Source organism: Vanacampus margaritifer, chromosome 4, assembly GCF_051991255.1.
Source record: "Vanacampus margaritifer isolate UIUO_Vmar chromosome 4, RoL_Vmar_1.0, whole genome shotgun sequence".
NCBI classification, from domain to species: domain Eukaryota; kingdom Metazoa; phylum Chordata; class Actinopteri; order Syngnathiformes; family Syngnathidae; genus Vanacampus; species Vanacampus margaritifer.
The window spans coordinates 10,067,103-10,087,135 of record NC_135435.1 but is presented as its reverse complement, the minus strand read 5'-3'; the positions used below and the strand labels follow the sequence as shown (position 1 = coordinate 10,087,135).

Below are 20,033 nucleotides of genomic sequence, written 5' to 3'. Positions count from 1 at the left end.
CATCTGAATTGTTTGCTTTTTAAAGTGCTATGGAAAGTCTTTCTGTTTAATTTCTGTTCAGATATATTACTTTCTCCCAAAATAGATATCTAAAACTGCACAACTCAATGTAAAGTCAAAGAGTTTGGAACATCATGATGTGCAACATTTTTTACACTAAACTGTAAGGACTAAAAAAAAATTCTTACATAATTTACATTTTAATATTATTCAAAAAATATAATGCATCCTACATTACCTCAACTAGATACAGTAAATAAATAGATTTTTTTGGGGGGGGGGGATTTTAGGTTTGCAAATAGGAAGTCTTTTTTTATTTTCAATTCATCCATTAACTAATTTACTGCCATAAATTCATAAAAAAATAAATAAAAGATTATTAAAAATTAGGGGCAACAGGCGATTACAATTTTTAATTGTTATTTATCTCAAGACTTCACTAGTTAACTCACAATTAATCACACATTTTTATATCTGCTCTAAATGTACAATAACAAAATTCTAGGTTTTCATACTCTTGCTAACAAAAGTGGATTTTTTTTTAAACTAATATAAATAGTTTAAAAGATTTTTTTTACATTTATAGCTGTCAATTGCAATGAATGCATTTAAAAAGAAGAATACATTAAAACATCAGGCGTCAGGCGATTAAATTTTGTAATCATATTTAATCGCATGACTTCACTAGTTAACTCACAATCACACATTTTATATCCGTTCTAAATGTACAATAAAACATTCTAGGTTTTCATACTCTTGTTAACAAAAGTGGGAAAAAATGTTAAACCAATAGAAATAGTTCAAATGAATTTTAGACGTCTATAGCCGTCAATGGCAGTGAATGAGTTAATCAACAACAAAATATTTGACAGATTAATTGATGATCAAAATTGTTAGTTGCAGCCCTAATTAATTGTATATAAACACATTTGACGTACGCCTTCCTCACAATCTTTGTTCTTCAAAGTATTTACAAGGCATTTGATGTTAGGCCTCTCAAGTTCTTCAACATTAATGTCCTTCAGTCATACCTTTGTGTGCCTTTTCTAAGTGCAATGGGCCACAGTCATGCTGGAACAGAAAAGGGTCTTTCCCAAACTGTTCCAACACTGTTGGAAGGGTAAAACTATCCAAATACGCCCTGGTAAAATGAAGAATGTACACCCTAGGGAACAAGTCCAAACTTCTATTTTTGTCATTGTTGCAACAAGGAAAATGTACTGCTGCTGCTCTATGTGATGTTAGTCAGTCCACTGCAAAGTCGTGGAACTTTTACAGGGCCAGCTATTTCATCCATGTACAGTAGACTCAACAAATGGGGGGAAAAAAACACATAAAAAAAAACGATATGGTACCGCTGCCATGATAACAGGACATGATAGACGACGGACACCAACTTTTAGCACCGTAAGACTGTAAACATTCTAGTGTAGGAGCTATTTCTGTTTGTGTGTGTGTGTGTGTGTGTGCACACATGCACACACACACACGGGGCGGTGTCCTCGTTATGACCATAATCAAAACCTGCTGTCTCCTGTGGCCTTATTAATCATGGCAGCTCTAACAGAAGGTGAGATAGCACAGCAAAGTCGCAGCATACGTTTGGCTAATAGATGTGAAGCAAGTAGTCGGGTGATCCAAAGATTGACATGAGCACTGATCGCGTTGAACTGACACAAAGATAAAGATCAGAAGTAAATAAGTGGACAGTTTATCGGTTGTGTTTTATAAGTAGCCCCATTTTCCAACCCATTAAAATGCTAAATACATAACCAGAGCAAGGATATGACTTTCTCTTCATAAAATATGGATGTTCATCAAAGAGTGTAATGTTACACAATTATAAAGTGATGCTTTCATCTTGTAGCTGTTTTGTTTCTCAACGCTACTGTTTCAAAGGGATTTTTAAAGAACAAAATGGCCCCATATAAGCCATGGTGACTTCAATTTATCAGGGAGCCACCAAGGCAGACTCCATCTTCAGGTATAAGCAATAAATGTGTTTTCTTGAGCGCTCTATGGATAACATTATGTATCCAATTCCAAATATATCAAATAAAAACGTCAGCATTGGAAAAATAATTTGTATGAATTTCATTTACAAGCACAGTTATTTCTTGGGGGAATCGATTGATCTTTCAGGGAGAAAATCAATGACACAATCTTGTTTCGTCATTAATTTGGTCTAGGGGAAAAAAAGCAATCTACTCTGTGTGTGTAACAGCAGTAGAAGGCGGCTGTTTTAACTTAACATAATTACTAATGCCTTTCAAATGTATTGGAGATCAATTTCTACACGCATGTAACATTGGGGGCGGGTCACGGGTCAGGTATTAGACATGAGGGATTTCAAGGAATTGAAGTGGCAGATCTGAAGGCTCAAAGGTAGCAAAGTCAGATGTCCTCCTGCTACCTGATCCAATTTTCCATTACTGTCTCCTTTAATCGCAGTGTCTGACAGGAAATGATGAAAGGGTGTTGAAGAGGAGAGGAAAGGGATTTGTGAGCAAAGGGATGGAGTCCTAGCGTGATGTGGCTTTGTGTGAAATGGGATGACATTGGGGGACAGCCTCAGGGTGTTTCCCAATTTAACTGTTGCTTCGCACCAAACTGTTGACTCGCTTCATACAGGAGGGAGTATGAAATACCTGCACTGATTATTTTTTCTCTCCACAACATTTAAAAAGCAGCTGTTTATTAGCTGACCTGCAAATTTGGAATAATTTTCCTACATAAGAACTGATATGCATTCGGTGGCGAGTATCCTAATGTGATATTAGGTTTATGCTCAATAGTCAACAGTGGCCAAGTGCGCTTTAGCTGGGTTACCACTGAGGGAAAATGCAATTCAAAGGAGAAATCATTTCCAATTGTTTTCTAGTCAGGAGATGAAGATCATCAAGCCACTATTTCATATTGGATTTACTGTAATACTCTATGGGAAAAGCGTATAGTGTACAGCAAGGGTCTCAAACTTGCCATTTGCGGCCCCCTACTTGACATCAAATATTAATGTTAGTGCGGCCCTCACCTTTTTTGTCGTTGCCCTGGACGTATTGTGTGTGTTATTTTTTTTTTTTTAATCACTTATGTTCCGAGAAAAAAACTTGCAAATTTACAACATTCTTGTGGCAAATTTGCGAGTTTACTAAGCGGCAGATTTACGAGAGAAAAAAATCTGAAACTTACGAGAAATACACGTAGCGTACTACTCGGAAGTTTGTGTCAATACTTTTCAGTTGGGTTTTCAAATAAGGAGATAGTGATTGATTTAGCAGAGTTAAGCATTCGCAATTTGAAGCGTTGGGTACTGCCAGCGACGAAGACACCTCGCTTTGTTGTTTGCTCTAGCTGCTGTGTATTACGAGTAAAGTTTAAATTAAGAATGAATCTGTCTCCATCCTTCCTTTTCATTTTATAAACAATGTCCTATTAACCACCAACGAATCCTCACATGATTAGACTATAGCTACGCTACGTGTATTTGTGGTAAGTTTCTGAGGTTTTTTTCCTCCACAAATTTGCCACTTTATAAAGTCGCAAAATTTGCAATTTTTTCCCGGAATATTAGCCCCCCTGAAACCATTTTTTTTTTTAAATACTTAGCCCTAATACGCCGCCATATAAGGAAGATGGTCCCTTTTTGCCGAAAATGTCAAAATTCAGTGGGCCGTAGCTCCCAAACCCCTGCTACGATTGACCTAAAATTTGAGACTTAGTCTTGTGCCATCATTATAAACAAGTACACCAAGTTTCATTGACATCAATATCTATTTAGTTAAAATTTTCTGATTTATTTATTTTTTATAGGCAATTTGGCATGGAACGACCCCACAGAAGTATGCCTTTGACATTTATTATTGTGATTGTAGGTTGGGTGTTAAATTGTCCAAAATCATACTGAAAGTTGTTTCTAATGATTTGGTAATGGCTTCATTATTATCTAGCAGCCCTCAAGTCAAAGTAACATTTGGCTTATTGATGGTACCTTGCACAGTGAGTTGAGCCTGGGCTTCAATTGTTGCATTGGTGTTGTCAGCCACACAGGTGTAGATGCCAGCGTCGTCCTCTGTGAGATTGGAAATCTGAAGACTGCCACCTCCAAGCAATTCCCTGCGGCCCTCACTGGAGAAAAGAAAAGGAGGATTGTGAGGAATACAACAAAGTAAAGACTTTGCCTCAAGTTCCTTTTTCACAGTATTGATGGGTTGAGGACTCATGGGCTGCCCACGGAACAATCACATATTTTTGTCCACATCTAGCAATTTAGTAGAAACTAATTTCAGCCTTTATTCCCTGAAGCATTTTCTTAGAGAAGGTTTCAGTTTGCTAGTGCTCCCCCCACTGGACCAGGGTCTACTCCCTTTCTCTTACCCTTCCACTATCAGGCAGAACAAATGTATTAGCAATAAATTCTGCTCCCCAAAGCACATTGGAATTTCTCCTATGAACATTAAATATTTATGTAATGTTTGGATAAAATTTATAGGTCTCTTTTGGTATGTACTGTGTTTGAGTGTGACCCTGCACAACTGTAATGTGTGCATTATGGATGCATTGCCTCAAGAAACATTTTCATTTTCTTTCATCAGCTGTTAATTAACCCAAATGGAACGACCCCTACTGAGTGATAGCAGCAGTCTAACGTCAAGAACAACACATTTTTCATTCATGTTGAGATGTGTGCTACCTAAAGAAAACACTAACCTAAGGGTGCTTCACACAATGCCAATTGTGTCTTCATATTTGTGATTTTGTGCATGAAGACTCCCAAAAGTAACTGCTGCATAGGATACAAATCCGTATAGCAAACCATGCTTTTCATCAGCCGAATTCCACTGAGTAGTCTAAAATAGTATTCTAAAATATTTACAGCAGATCCCGAAATACACTCACACGGCTTTGCAGTGAACCATTGACCCGCCATATTAAACGGCACCCACTTTGATTTCCCCAATTAGCCCGAAGGGAAGCGGTCTGTGGCCGAGCTCAGGCTTGATTCAACAACCACTGGAGCATAGGCAACGAGGAGGAGGAGGCGTGGTGAGTGGAGGAAAATAAAAATCAATAGCTTGCATCCAGAATGGTACATTCAGAAAGAGAGAATCAAGTAGGTAAACAGTGAGGCTACTATCCAAACATGGTCCCAGCAAGGTGGATGTAGCTGAGGGGTGCAAGTTCTGAATGAGAGATACACGCAGAGGAAAGGAGAGCACTGAAGTGTTGCAGGTTGATTTTTTTTCTCCCAGCAGCTACAAGGAGGGCTTCCACTGCAACTCTCTTTTTTTTTTTCTCCCTGAGTGGGCAACAGTCCGTGCTGGCACTCAACATGCTGTGACCATCACTGCTTGGCATCTTCTTGACACACAACACACTGTTCACTTCAGGACTGGTCACAACACTCACAGTGTACTCAGCACGTTAGATAAAACCAACTGTCGTTCAACCAAAATGTGTCCACAAACAAAACACTAAAAAGCAAGAATGTGGCAATTTGCACCGTATGATGATATCCAACATCAGAGCTGCATTAAATATTCTGCCTTTACAAAGGTAGGTAGCTTGAGACTTTATTAGTCGCAGAAAAAAAAAATCTGGTCCATACAAAGGTAATAATGTTCAGAGAGATTTTGATTTGACATTGTGTAGTCTGGATACAATTTACCATGGTGTGAAACTATAATACACCATACAGAGAGCCCTGTGTAATATTTTTCTCTCTCATATACTTTAACTTCACCAAAACATAATTGACATGCTGTAACTTTCATTGCAATGCACAACAGTTCTACATTAAGACAGTCAAAACTAAACATTATTAATATTGTAAAGACAAAATATTACTCATACAAATACAACCCTCATTTAAAGAGGCAAAAAGGTCTACCCTGCTCAAGTTTTGATGTACAGGAGCTATGAGTGGTGTTTCAATCACTTCCCAGCCTTGAAAGCATGGGTAGGCAACTGCTGTCCTCAAGAGATGCTTCCATCCTCCAACACACCTAATTCAAATGACCAGCTGATCAGCAAGCTATGTAGAAGCTAATCCTGACCATTTGAATAAAGTGTGTTGGAGGAGGGAAACAACAGGCAGGACGGCAGCGCTCCAGGACCAGAGTTCCCTACTCCTGCTTTAAAAGGAGCAAGATACCAATTTTCTTTAGCATTGTGGACAAATACTGACCGCAACAACTAAAACCGCAACAACTAAAACCACAACAACTGAAAGAATATTTTGTTTAGCAAAGATGCTTAGGTCACTCAGACTTGCACATAGTACAGTATTCCACTTGGTGACTGATTATGCTGCCCCTTTTAGACTGATGACAACCACCCAATAAATCCATGTGGGGCGGCATAGCTAAGTGGTAGAGTGGTCATCGCCCATTTGTGAGGTTGTGGGTTTGATCCTCACCCCTGGTGATCGTGTCGAAGTGTCCTTGAGCAAGACACTGAACCCCAATTTGATCCCAGTGGACCTGGCTGCGCCCTGCATGGCAGCACTCGACCACTGGTGTGTGAATGTGAGGCATTGTAAAGCGCATTGGGAGCCATATGCTGTAGTTAAAGCGCTATATAAAAGGCAGTCTATTCATTTATGTCTCCAACTCAAACTGTAAGGTAAACTAAACACCAGATTTTTTTTAATTTTTTTAACATGCCATAGAACTAAAATGTCAAGCAAATGCTTTCTGTGAATTGATTACTTCCCTGAGAACAGTTGAAAAGAAGCTAATCATGCTAGCAAGGCTGTGAATATCCCAAATACACTGCGTGAACCCTTTCTCTGAAAGACGGCGCTCGGCTCAAAGCGCTGAGCAGTCTGCATTTTGTCTCACCAGGACAACTATTGAAACGCTCAGCCTTTAGTGCTGCATTGACCGTTTCCTCTTGTATTAGAAGAGAAGAGAAAATACAAGACCACCAGTGAGTTTATCAAGCTGTTCAGAGGAAACACTAACAGCAGTATTTAAAAGCAGAGAAAAAGCTCTTGAGATTGAATGGTGCTCTCTTTGTGCCATGGAAGAGCAAATAATTGGCTTGGAATTATTGTGCTGAAGCAATGTTGTTCGCTGTTGGCGTACAACTCATTCAACATTTCCACATTCAACAACTATTCAAGATCAGGATTTACAAAACAAAAGAAAAACAGCTTTTTAAAGTCAAACTATCTCTCTGTTCTTCTCAAAGTGATATCCAGCCCTGAAAAGTCGCACAAATTTATGTCAACAAGTAGATTTGTACAAAACAAACAATCCTCCAATCTAATTATTTATTTCGGAAGGCAATGGGAGTCCCAGAAAACTCTGAAAGCAGGGTGACTTTCAACAAGGAAAACTGCCAATCAGCTATGCAAAATGCTGTCACTGGAATAAAACACTAGTTGGAGAGGGGTCATGTTTTTTGGAGCCCGAGTGAAAGGGACATAGAATAAAAGCTGTCATAATAAACAATCAAGTAAAACCAAGCAAGAGTTTTTGTGTATTTGCAATTTTTAAATAACATTCTTAAAAGGAACCCTGACTGTCATGACAAGTTCGCTCTAAATGATTTATTTCGTTGTTACTAACATAACTATAAGATTTATTTTTCGAAAATCCAGTTCAATGCATTTTGTGGAAACTTTATTTGGACGTACGCCGCCAATGTTATCTACATCTGTGATGTAGACACTCTCTGCCGAGCAATGTGAAACGCCTATAAAGAAACCAAGCTAAGTCTCTGTTACGTTCCTAAAGGGACGATCAAAACTCTTGAATGCGTCTGGTGAATGACGAGCGTGGGAGGGTGGCTCTCCCGATCGCATAGTATTTCTTTAGGAACGCTACGAGGCTTAACCTGTTATAATTTCTGTCTAAATGTGGATAAAGTCTCTCCACTAAGTCTAAAAATAGAATAGAATAGAACAGTGACAAATTAAAATGATTTTTTATCAGACTTCAGCTTGGCTTTCAAGGCTTATCCAAATGGCACAGTTTTGTTTGCATTCACCCCTGTTTTGGAAAATCCAGTGTAAAATGCTCATTTTCTGTAGTATTATTGTCAAACTTGAACTGGAATTAGGGACGACCACAACTTTCATGTTGTCGTGTTTTTCAGTCCAGCACAACATTTTAAATTCATTTTCAAGGCACATTTAGTGAAAAATAAATAGACGAACATAAAATGTTTGTTTTTTTCTTTTTTCTTCAAACTTTTATTACTCAGTGCCAGTAGCACATAAAAAATATTTTGTCTGTTGGGGAGAAAAACTCACAGTGTTATCTTTAAAAAGAGACTAAAATTATGCTGATAGTCCAAATGGTTCAAGAACAGCTTCAAGTTTACTTTGGGTGCATCTTTTTTAGGAGTTTTTGGCTAAAATGACAGGAATGTTAAGGGGTTTTAACTTGCTTTCTTTATAGGCGTTTCACATTGCTCGGCAGTGAGCCGCCGCCATTCTGCGTCACCACGCACTGAATGCGTTGCGACGTAAATAACAATGGCGGCGTACGTCCAAATAAAGTTTCTACAAAATGTATTAAGCTGGAAATGATTTTTGAAAAAAGAATCTCAAAGTTATCTTAGTAATTACCAAATAAATAATATAGAGCCAACTTATCATGACAGTCGGGGTTCCTTTTAAAAGGGGATATACTGTATATAATTATATCAGTGGTTCTTCTTAACCTTGTTGGAGGTACTGAACCCCACCAGTTTCCTATTGTGCATTCACAGAACCCTTCTTTATTGAAAAACAAATATATATGTTTTTTAATTGCTCAACTAGCATTTCAAATCATGCAATTTAACTCAACTATTTTTATGGAGCACTTCAAAACAACAACCATCACTGTTTTCTTAAGTAGAAACCCAGGGGCAGCAGATACAATGAAGCAGCGGCCCCAGAATTGAACCCTGTGGTGCACCATACGTTCTGATATGCATGAGTTCATATTGCACTTATTCGTCCGACCACGTTCTGTTATTGCTTGAAATAGTATGAAGAGATTACAATAATAAAGAAATCACACAATGTACAGTCACAACAGTCACTACTGAGTGCACCAAATTCCCTGCAGTAATTCTAAAAATGTCTGCACTTGCACGCTACACTAATTAACATTAAGTTTAAGTTTAAGTTTCTATTAGCTCCGCTTTGCCGTCCGTCAGCAATAAATGTCCGTGCAGAAACACGAAATATTGGTTCCGGCATCTTTCGGGTGGCGCAAATATCTATTTTTAAATTACTGTACAAAGTATTTTGATGAAAAGATCGACTATAACAGTGAAATCCGACTTTAGTCGAAATTCGGGTTACATATGCCGGAGTGGAAACGGAACTTGTCCGTAACTCAAGGACTCCCTGTACAACCACGCCCACACAATGTTCCTCAGCCAATGACTTGGCTGCTTGGCTGGCCAAACAGAGCGAAATAATTACATTTACATGGCAGCCATGCCAAAGCCAAAAAGTAAGCAAAGCTTGGCACAAATGATGGTAATATTAGCAGACACACTAACCAGCATGAGCTTCTGATGATAAGAAGTCATCTTCATGGGTGTAAGAAGTACTTGTGTTTGGCAACCAACACAGTGATTGTCAAGTGTAATTCTCTGGCTTAGTTATGAAAAGTTGCTGGGATGGGGTGGATAGCCTATGGTTGAAAGAGTCAGTGGTGAGATATTCCTAATGTAAAATACAATCTTGGCTCAATAGAAGATGAAAAACACCACATTTGTGTTTCAGAGTCATGTGTCTTGACTTGTTGCAGTACACAAACTTGACTAGAGAAGCCTTGTCAAATTCAAACAACACACGCGACAACCATGTGTTCCGCCATTCACGCATGACTGTGTCATAACTTTGTTTTAGAAAAAGCTCCACTTTTTGTGGAAGTGAGCGGATTTTATCTCTAAATCATCTTGTGTGATACTGTTTTTGGTGTGCTCTCCCTCTGCCTGCTCCCCTTGACCCCCTACCACCTTCCGCCAAATCCTTTGATTTAGCATGCTCTTCCAGGTGCTGTTGTTCTTTCTTCATTTGACAACCACAGAAGACAGAGATTAGAATGATTTGTACGGTTGTCACTTTACCCTGCTTTATAACCCAAACAAGGTCCTAAAGAAGCACAATCTTATCTTGGTCTTACTGTATGTTGTAATACCCCCCCCCCCCCCCCCCCAAAAAAAAGCCATTTTAGTGGGTGGTGTTATCTTGTTATATCAAATGTCCATACATAACATACAGCTTGCGATTATCTCCAGGCGTGCCATGTACAAAATATCTAAGCCAATAAAATCATACAGTATAAAGCCACACATGCTAAAATAGTCTGAAGACTCTCCCTTCAAGACCAAGTCCACTGGAAGCTCAATATGGACCTGCTTGTCATGCATAAATAAAACGTTGAGGGAACCCTGGTGTTTTTGTAGAGCTGATAAACAAAGTGTAGCGAGAGTAACTAGCCGTGATGACCCCCGGTGTGGTCACAGGGTTAGATGTGCTACTAAGCTGCGTGTGTTCAGCGGGGGGCTGATTAGCTTGATGCGCAAGACCAGCGACGCCCACTGAGTTCCTACACTTAAAAGTCTCGTATGCCTCTCCACAGGCGGGACTTTATTCTCACTGGGTTATTTTGTGTGCTGACTGGAACATACATCATTTACAAAGTAAATTTTGTACTGATCATCTGGATTTTTTGGGGTCACTTACTTCATTTAATTTGCTGATTTTTGTTTTGTACACTAAATGTGGTTACTTTTTGGAGGAAATAGTGTGGGAAAATAAGGAGAAGAAAGGCATTTAGGTTTTGTTTTTCTGACTGACCACAAAAATGATCTTTTCCCAATCCCTCTGTTGCATCCATCACAATGTTTCAGAAAAAAACATTATTCACATTAAGAAGTATATATCTATTGTATGCTGCAATTATTCATGTAAAAAAAAAAAAAAACTACACAGCAGAACAAGAGTTTCTGTGCCCTCTCACATGTGTAGTCTGACATTTCTTTTCATGCTTTTGACATCAAACCACAATCCCTTGCAATTGTAATTAGGGTCATACCGATTAATTGGCCGATTATTGCCCTTCAAACACCAGCCAAAACAATCGGCCAATTGGGCCAAATTATTATTTTCCCCTTAAAATTTTATAATCTAAGAAAACCGAAGTTTCAGATGCTGTAAAAGTACCCTGAAAGAACCATTTTGCTTGCACGGCATTAACAACTAGGAAATGTGTGGCGAATGTTATTCTGGTTATTCTGTTGTCCCAATGCAACCTTTAAGCTGTTTAATGACACCCCATTAGGAGTTAACTGTAAAACTAAACACACGACAATAGGAATTACATCCACTGTATATTTACAAAACATGCTTTGTTTTTAAAACATCGCTAGCCTAGCGCTAATGCTAAAAGCAAAGGGAGGATTCCATCAAATGCTAACCGGAAGTTGGCATCGATTTCGGTTTTTACTCAAATAGCGAATATTCACACAAATGCTGTGGGAACACATACCCACAGTTAGATAACACTACGCAATGGCACAAATTCTTCCCAATGTGTGAAAGAAGAGTTATTTTAATAGATTTCAATCGTAACGTTCTTCTGCACTCACTATAAGTGTGTACGTCATGGATGCGCGGCACCACACTGTCCCCAAGAGGCCAAAACGCACACGAACAGACACTATTTGTTTTTACTGTTTTTTCAGGTGCTATTATTTTATTTTATTTTATTTCTATTCTTATTTCCCTTTCTTACTATTTTATTTTAGTCATTGTTCTTTCAATTTATATTTAATGTTGATATTTCAATTATTCAAATAATTTATTTTCTCAAAAATCAAACATCCAAGGATTTTTGTGTGTGTGTCTTAACACACATTTCCAACGTTCGTGCCTGACACCCATTGAAAATGAATGGGGGGGATAATTGTATATATATATATATATATATATATATATATATATATATCGGCTGATTAATTGGTAATCAGTATTTTGTGCCAAAAATCAGTATTGGCATTAGCCTAAAAAAAAAGCCCTTATTGTAATAATCTGTGCTGCATGAACTGCTTAAAAAAAAAAAAAGATGGGGGGGGGGGGGGTGACTGATGCCACAAGATCAGTTCACCCGCCACATTTGGCATGTGAAAAACTGTAAAATTCAAATATGCATACAGCGCAACAACAAATTTACAAAAGTGTAACAAAGCCATGATTAAAGGACGTGTCTTTTTCTGTGAGGATTAAAAGCAGAGCGTGATGAGTTTACTTCAGAAAGTGCATTTTGGGTCAACAAAACATTGCGAGGAGAAACTTTGACACAAGTAGCTTTCTGGTCTGATGGCGGAATTATTAAACAACCATTTTATTGATTTTACAGGCTGAGTTTAAGTCCAGCAATATATGGTTTTAGAAGAAATCCAATAAGGTTTTGCAGGCTCTTACTATCTGTATAGAAATATTGACAGTCCTTTGGGTATAAGCATGATTAAAATTCAGTCAGCTGACTAAAATAAAGCATGGACAAAAAGGTAAAAATCTATTGTTTATTTCCTTTGGTGCATGGAGCTCAAAGTCTTAGGAAACAGCAGGAGGGAGACCTATGCACAAATGTGCGTGTTTGTGTGCGTTTCTTCTCGATCACACTCGAGTAAATTTGAGGGTGTCTGTGTGCAAGACATTTGCATGAGAGTTTTATTCTGCGGTGCAATTTGAAACACATTTCCCAGCCCGTTCCTCTGTCTTCCTACACGACTAAACGCAATATCCATGGTCACATTCAAATGAATCCAAGGAGGAGGGCAGACGGAGGAGTGACAGCGTTTGGGAAGGAGGTTGATTTACATGCTCTGCCAATTCGCTGTTTGCAAGACGTCATGCATAATTCATCCTTTTCATTGACTACTGGAGGATTTTATTAGACAACGGAGTGATACTCCAAATAACAAGAGATGACTTTTCATGAGTGTCATCAGTTGTTGTGTATACAAAGAGCCCAGACAGTCTTCGCTGTGCCCCCGAAGCAAGTGGCGATGATGTCGATGACTTATCATGTTGACAACCTACAGTACAATACTGCAGTGTCAGCATTGGGAATCTAAGTTGAGTCGGAATGAATTGCGAGATTGCTGTTGGATGAGGAGCAATCTGTATTGCAAAAACAAGGACTGCTATGTAAATTAGCTTCTATATTGTTTCTTCAAGGATGGGTCAAATATCTGCTATTCAAAATGTTATTGCCTCAAATGAATTAATAATGACAAATGTGAAACCTAACTGCATATGCAGCCTTAGTCCAGTACATGCTCACAAAAGCAAGAGAATGCCATTGTTGCCAGCGAATAATAAATTCCCGACACATGGTACTATTCATGGTCGGAATACAAAATGTTACATTGAACAACTGTAGTAAGCTACTTAACAGACTCTGAATTAAAATGAACTACGAATAATCTAATCCATTTGCATCAAAAGGAATACAGCTTTATACAGGATGTTTATGCCTGTCCAAACAAAAGGGAGTTTGGAGCACTGCCTGTGTGCGGTTGTTAGCTCCGATGTAGAAAACAGATGTAATACACCGAGACACAGTGGAATTAACTCAAATCAAATACGGACCTTGGTTGTTTTCTCAGAGATGCTGTCAAGCACTCTTAGCCAGACATTTCAGGGAAATAGTTTGAAGTTACCGGTAAATTCATCTGTGCCGGGTTTTTCAAAACGTGGTTATATTTTTAACCACTGGTTAAGTACAGCACATTTAACCAACCGTTAACGTTTAACGGCAGTCATTTTGTTAACTTGACGTTAAAGGGGGAGTCAACCCAAAAAGGTTTTTTAGAATATGTTGTATGTGCCCCCCACTAAATTCGGTATTCTGGTTATTATTTTGTTAGTGGAATATGAGTTAAGCAGCAAAATCCACTTGTTTATATCCATCTCAAGGGGCAACCATTTGGCCACTTGCTGTTGAGTGAAAATAACATCACAGTTGCTAAGGGTTCAGGTAACAACCAATCATGGCGGAAAAACAGGTGGGCTAAGATTGGTCGTTGCCTGAGCACTGAGCAACTGTGATGTCATTTTATGTCAACAATAAGTGGCAAAATGGCCGCCCCCTGAGATGGATAAGAACAGGTGGATTTTTCTATTCAACTCATATTCCACAAATGCAATATTAACCAAAATGCAGAGAAAATAATATTGTACAACAAAAAAAACTAAAGTTGAAATGAATCTTACTTTATCCATATTGTCAGCATATTTTGTTAAGTCTGGAAAATAACATATTTAATAGATTTATTCAATTAATAAGACATTACTGAGCTCTATTTGGATATTTGAACTATCTTACAAAATGAAGTAAGCAAATATTGGAATTAGGTAAACATTGCGTGACCTACCCATAAAATGTATATATGTTCTTTGTCCCTGGTAACTTTGATAAATAAAGTAAAGACATGCGTGGCAGGTTAATTGTACACTCCAAATTGTCCATATGTGATTGTGAGTGTGAATGGTTGTTTATCTCTGTGTGCCCTGCGATTAGCTGCCAACCAGGCTCCCCCGTCCCCCCCGCCCCCGCGACCCTTGTGAGGACACCGGTTAAGGAAATGGATGATTCAATTAGATACAATAATATAAATGTAAAATAGACAGATTTATTCAGAATAGTTGACTATGTTGCACAATGAAGTCAGCTTTTCAGTAAGGGATGTTTAAAGAATCACACTACATCCAAGTGAAGCACACACAAAATATCTGAGAAGAATATCTGTAAAAAACAAAACAAAAAAAAAACATCCTGCGTTTTTTTTCCCTTGAATCACCCAGGATCATTTGGCTATACACCCCCCACCCCCCCGCAAAATCGAAGTAAACAAAATGAGGAATTGCAGGATATATTAGCCACACCGTTAACTTTGACAGCAGTGCTAGCTAACAACGTGATGGTTATAACCATGTTTTGAAAAATGAATATTTAACAGTCGGCAATGGCAGGTTAAGAATTGAACATGCTGTTGTGGTTAAAATAAGCAAGAACTAAACAACCGGGCTCTGGTTGCAAAATATTTGTCATATCAATCAATGACAAAATTTTGAACTTGAGACGCTAAATATAGGCCTTAATAAAAAATAAATCCTGAACGCAAATCAAAACCCTAGCCCACCATTTTCCTATGCATCTTCACCAAACCCTACATTATTGAAAAACAATGACCTTTGCCATGTATGTTGCGATGCTGACCATGACAGTAAAATACTTGACTTGAAGGAAGGAGAATAAACCCAATTCACAAAAAAGCCAGTCCAGAAAAGAATGCTATATTTGAGCAAAAATACACCTTGGAACTCACTAAGACGAAAAGACAACCACCTGCTCTATATTTCTATTTGAGGTGTTTTCCTTATCCCCGTCTGTCTAAACAAACAAGGGAGACTCTCAACCAGCTGCTCGTAATCAGAATTAAGATACATGACGCCAAGTACATGTAGAAAAGTTAGAGAGAAAAAAAAGAAAGTTTAGGGGAAGAGTGAGACATTTGAGAATCGGTAGCTTGAAAAAGTACCACACATGTTTTTGTGTTGCAAATCAATTATTTTTTCTAGGAATGAGATGAAAAAAGCAAAACAAGACAAATTGCATTCCTTGCTGTCTCAGCCTCACCCACATTTCACTTGGCTGCTTTGAAGATCCCCCCCCCCCCCTCCCAAAAACTATTTCGCATCTCCAGCATTGATGTTGTCACTTTGAAGGGCCATTGCGCGACGCTCCCAACACCAATTAAGACTCTCTTTGCGGCTTCCTTTCTCTCACTCGCACAACGTGCGCGTTAATTAGCAAGTGACGGCAGTGTGTAGCTCTCGGCTATTGCACAACAGGAGACTCAAGGACGACAAGGCTATTCTTTCATTTGTCAATGTCACAGCAAAATCAAAACGTGCTAACAGATTCACTCAACAATCCATTTCAGTTCTGAAGGCGGTGCTTACGTTGACGTCCCAGAAGACTCGCCCTGTTGTTTAGAGTGCACTTGCTAATTAACAGTATGGGTAACCCGGGGGGGGGGGGGGGGGGTACGCCAAATGGAATTTGATAATTAAAAGCTAGATTAATAAGTACCTTTTAACCCATCCCCATTGGATGCAAGGTTACAAGACTTTGAAATGAAATGCGGTGCAAATCGTTAAATCTTGTCTCATTTTCTGTTGTTAAAATTCTATTGAACTGCTGAAAAGAACTTACTTGGGTGGTGAGAGTCACACTTCCTATCTCTACGAAAACTTACAGTAAGGATTTTGAGTTGCTCTTCCTGAGATAATGAGCTCCATAGGAGTGAGGGCACAGGTGCTAGCTTCCTAATTTGTGAACTTCCTCTCTGCGGGAAAGCTGGCAAACCTCATCTTGCACACGGAGTGGCTTGTATGCCACGTCCAGGTACCCCCTGGGGTGATTTCTGCTACAACAGATTTAACAACTTGGGGAGCAGCGCAGACGAGCAGCAATATCACATACGCTGCTGCATTTCAAAAGGAAGGTCTGAGTGAGAGCCAGAAGATCATGAACCATCAAGAACATGGCATCTACTGGATCTCTCTATCTCTCAGGTGCGTTAGAAGAAGATTTTCAGGACTGGTGTCACAAAAGATATTTTCAAATCCAGGAGTCTAACAATCTTATAACTAACTATCCTTCTCTGCTACGCCATGATACACTACTGTAGAGGTGCAGCAATTAATTGAGAACTAGCCAATTGCCGAATTAATTGATCATTATTTTTGATCATCAATAAATCATTTAGATATCTTTTTTTATTTAAGTGTCCAAATGCTTGGAATTTAAACTCCTCAAGAGTAAATATTCTCAGTATTCTGTAGTCCACCATCTAAGTGTACTGATTATCAACCTTTTTGCCTCATGTTCTCACGTTACAGACAAAACAAGTAAGTCATAATTCATGCTTATGCGCGGTCGTTTCGAAACAATGTCCTGTTTTTGAAAAAAGGGATGGAAAGGTAATGTTTTTTTTTATCCGATTCATCTATTAATTGAAAAAAAAATTGACAGATTAATTGATTACTAAAATAATCATTAGTTGAAGTTAGGGATGGACCGATTATCAGCCAGGCCGATTATGGGCGAAGATATTAAGTATTTTGATGAATATCAGCAAAAGCTTCTTCTTTTTTTATCTTAATAACGGATCAATTCAAAACTGTGTTAACATTAGTGAAGTTGAAGTGAACTATTTATTTTAATTTCAGTTGCCTTCATAAGCATTGCTGCTGAACCTGGGAACTCTCTGCACATTTGTTTTAAAACAAACATGAGCGAAAATTTAACATTTCAGTTATTTAGAAATTTGGGAAAACCTTCACTATAGAAAACTATATGGGAGCTTTTTACAAGCCCTGGCCTTGTACTAGCTATTCATTGATGTATTTATTTGTATTTGTTTAAATTTTAATGTAACATTTGAAGACAAGCATGCTAATAACCCTGGGAGCTCCCTGAATTTTTGTTTTTAATGTCTGTTGTCAAAGATCAAAAATAAAACTTAAAAATCAGAAAAGTTGTTCAATAAACATTGTAGTATGTTTAAACACTTTTCAACAAAATTAAAGGGTTGTAGTTAATATTTTACTGATTGATTGATTTTTTATTTTGACTTTTTATTGGAAGTGAATATGCGCTCAAAGCATTGGTTATCGGCTTCCATGATTGCATTTATTTCTGAACTATAAGCTGGTACTTTTTTCACTTGCATTCGACCCAGTGGCTAATACAAAGGCCATCAGATCACAATGGGGCGCACAATAAAGGAAGCGCAAGAGCGTCAGGCAGAGCAAAACAAACCAAGTGAACCCAAATACAGTAGGAGAGACAACGAGAGCGAGACAATTTGCGTCCTCATTATGGGAAATAAATTTGCGGGAACCCGGTGCGGTAATATTAAAACACCTATGGCTTATAGTCAGGTGTGCCTTATAGTCCAAAAATTACTGTACTAATTATTGGTATTGTATTTATTGGTTAGGAAAAAAATATCAGTCTATCTATATAATAATAACAATAATAAAAATAAAATAAATAAATAAATAAAAATAAAAAAACTCAATGAAAAAAAGTTTAACCCTCATACCTTTCCTCAAGCAGTATCTCTTTAAACATCCATCGCGTATGTGGTGTTGGAAAACCTGCAGCCACGCAGGGCAGCAAGACACTGGCACCCAGCACCTTGCTCACAGGCACAGGCTGCACGAGGAACTCCAGCTTCCTCTCATCTCCGCTTTCTGGAATGAGAAAAAAAGGCGAGTCTAGGTTATGGCAGGGGTTAATCTTGGAGTGAGTTAGTGAGCCACAGCGCTATTGTTCAAATTAAGAGGGTCATCTGTCTTGTAAAACTTCAAAAGGTCCGAGGCGCAGTTGCTCATGACACCAGAACCAACAGCGGCCGGATGAAAAATGTCAATGTCCACCACTTGAAAGCAGTCAGCTCTCTGGAGTGCAAAAAAATAAATAAAAATCACCCATAACTCCAAGGGACAAAGTTACATAGTGGTGACTTACAATAACTAGAAAGTCATGTTTGGTCTCTAACTGGCACTTCACCATCGCCAGTAGTTGTAATTGAAGCCAAAATTTGAAGACTAAGTCATTTGTCCCTGTAACCACCCAATTTACTTCATTCCCAAGGAAAACAATTAAATTATTTCCCTGACACTTAAACATCTGGTACAAAAAAAGTCAACATTTCCGCATACAGTTGCGTGATTATGCTATCTTTTTTTTGTGCCAAGCTTTTGGCTCTCGGCACCTTGGAGGAGACAAAGAGAGATAAATCCCCTACTGGGGTCTTGTTGAAGACTAATTTATGGCTTTTAATATCTTTCTCTTTGCCGGCAGGAGCCTGCTGCCTAACAACTTAGTAAACAAAATGTGTGGAGGGATGAGACGAGACAATGCCACAGAGGAATTCTCGACTTGTAAGGCATTCTCTGATAAGACCACCAAAAGCAACAAGACTCTTTCCAGCTGGGCACCGTTTTCACCAAAGGCAATTCAGAGCGAACGTCATTTACTTCTGAAACTAGAAACAGCAGTGGGCACATTGGGGGGAAAAAACTCACACAATTCTGTTACTGTACATCGTTGCATGTTTTGGATTCATCAAGAAGTAATCGATTATTAAATTAATCGACAACTAATTTAATAATTGTTTAGAACTGCTTTTAATGAAAATAATCCATGTGAAAGAATGCTTACTGCTTGTTGACTGTGCGTACCTGGTAAGATCTGGAGCTGTGCCTCCTCGCTGGACTTGGATGAGCCCACATTCTCCACCAGGCAGCGGTAAAGACCAGAATCGTTTTCGGTGGCGTTGCTGATCACCAAGGCACCACTGGGCAGCTGGACCAACCTCACGTTGAGCTCCAGGGGCTGACGGTCTTTCTCCCAGCGGGTGAATGGCACCAGGTCCGAGTTGACCTCACAGGCCATGACTTGGCTGTCACCTTGATGCACATATGTAGCTGCCGGCTGGCTGGCGAATCTGGGCGTTCCTTCAAAAAGCGGACAGAGGCCAATTTTAGCATGAATGTTGACAGAACAATATTTCCAAACTAAAAAATGTCATTTCTGGAGAAATTGTGTGTGAAGGCTGAGAGGTTGAATGAAAAAAGTCCACCAGTGGTGGTCAGGGAGGGCATAATCACATGCAAGCAACGTGGTGCATTCAGAGTACTTTCACATTAGCCGCGTTTCCACCGCGTGGTCAATTTACGGGGCCAGCCCCATATGTGCGCGTCTTCACTGCAGGAGCCTTCCCAACCGGGCCACATTTACAGGAACTTACGGGGACGAGTGGAGGTCCTACTCGAGGGTAGGTACTCCGCTGGCCCGATTGCCAATCGGGCTTTCGTGCTGATTGGCTAAAAATGATTTAGTATAAAAAATTCTAACCTTCATGCGCGACGATGATGCAAGTCCAAAACAATTCTCTTAATAATCTTTTGTTTATTTTCGTTCCACTCTACTGTT

General features: G+C 38.9%; 1 protein-coding gene across 12 annotated transcripts in view; it reads right to left on the bottom strand.

The window, feature by feature from the left end:
- The window catches only part of neo1a (neogenin 1a), a 175,182-nt gene that overhangs the window by 66,585 nt on the left and 88,564 nt on the right, over positions 1–20,033 (bottom strand). For all 12 annotated transcript variants that reach the window (XM_077563980.1, XM_077563983.1, XM_077563987.1 and 9 more), the window contains exons 3-5: positions 19,280–19,555; positions 18,136–18,286; positions 3,989–4,125 (exon numbers count right to left, since the gene is read on the bottom strand). In XM_077563980.1, coding sequence (XP_077420106.1) covers positions 3,989–4,125; positions 18,136–18,286; positions 19,280–19,555 — 564 coding nt within the window. The remainder of the gene's footprint in view (positions 1–3,988; positions 4,126–18,135; positions 18,287–19,279; positions 19,556–20,033) is intronic.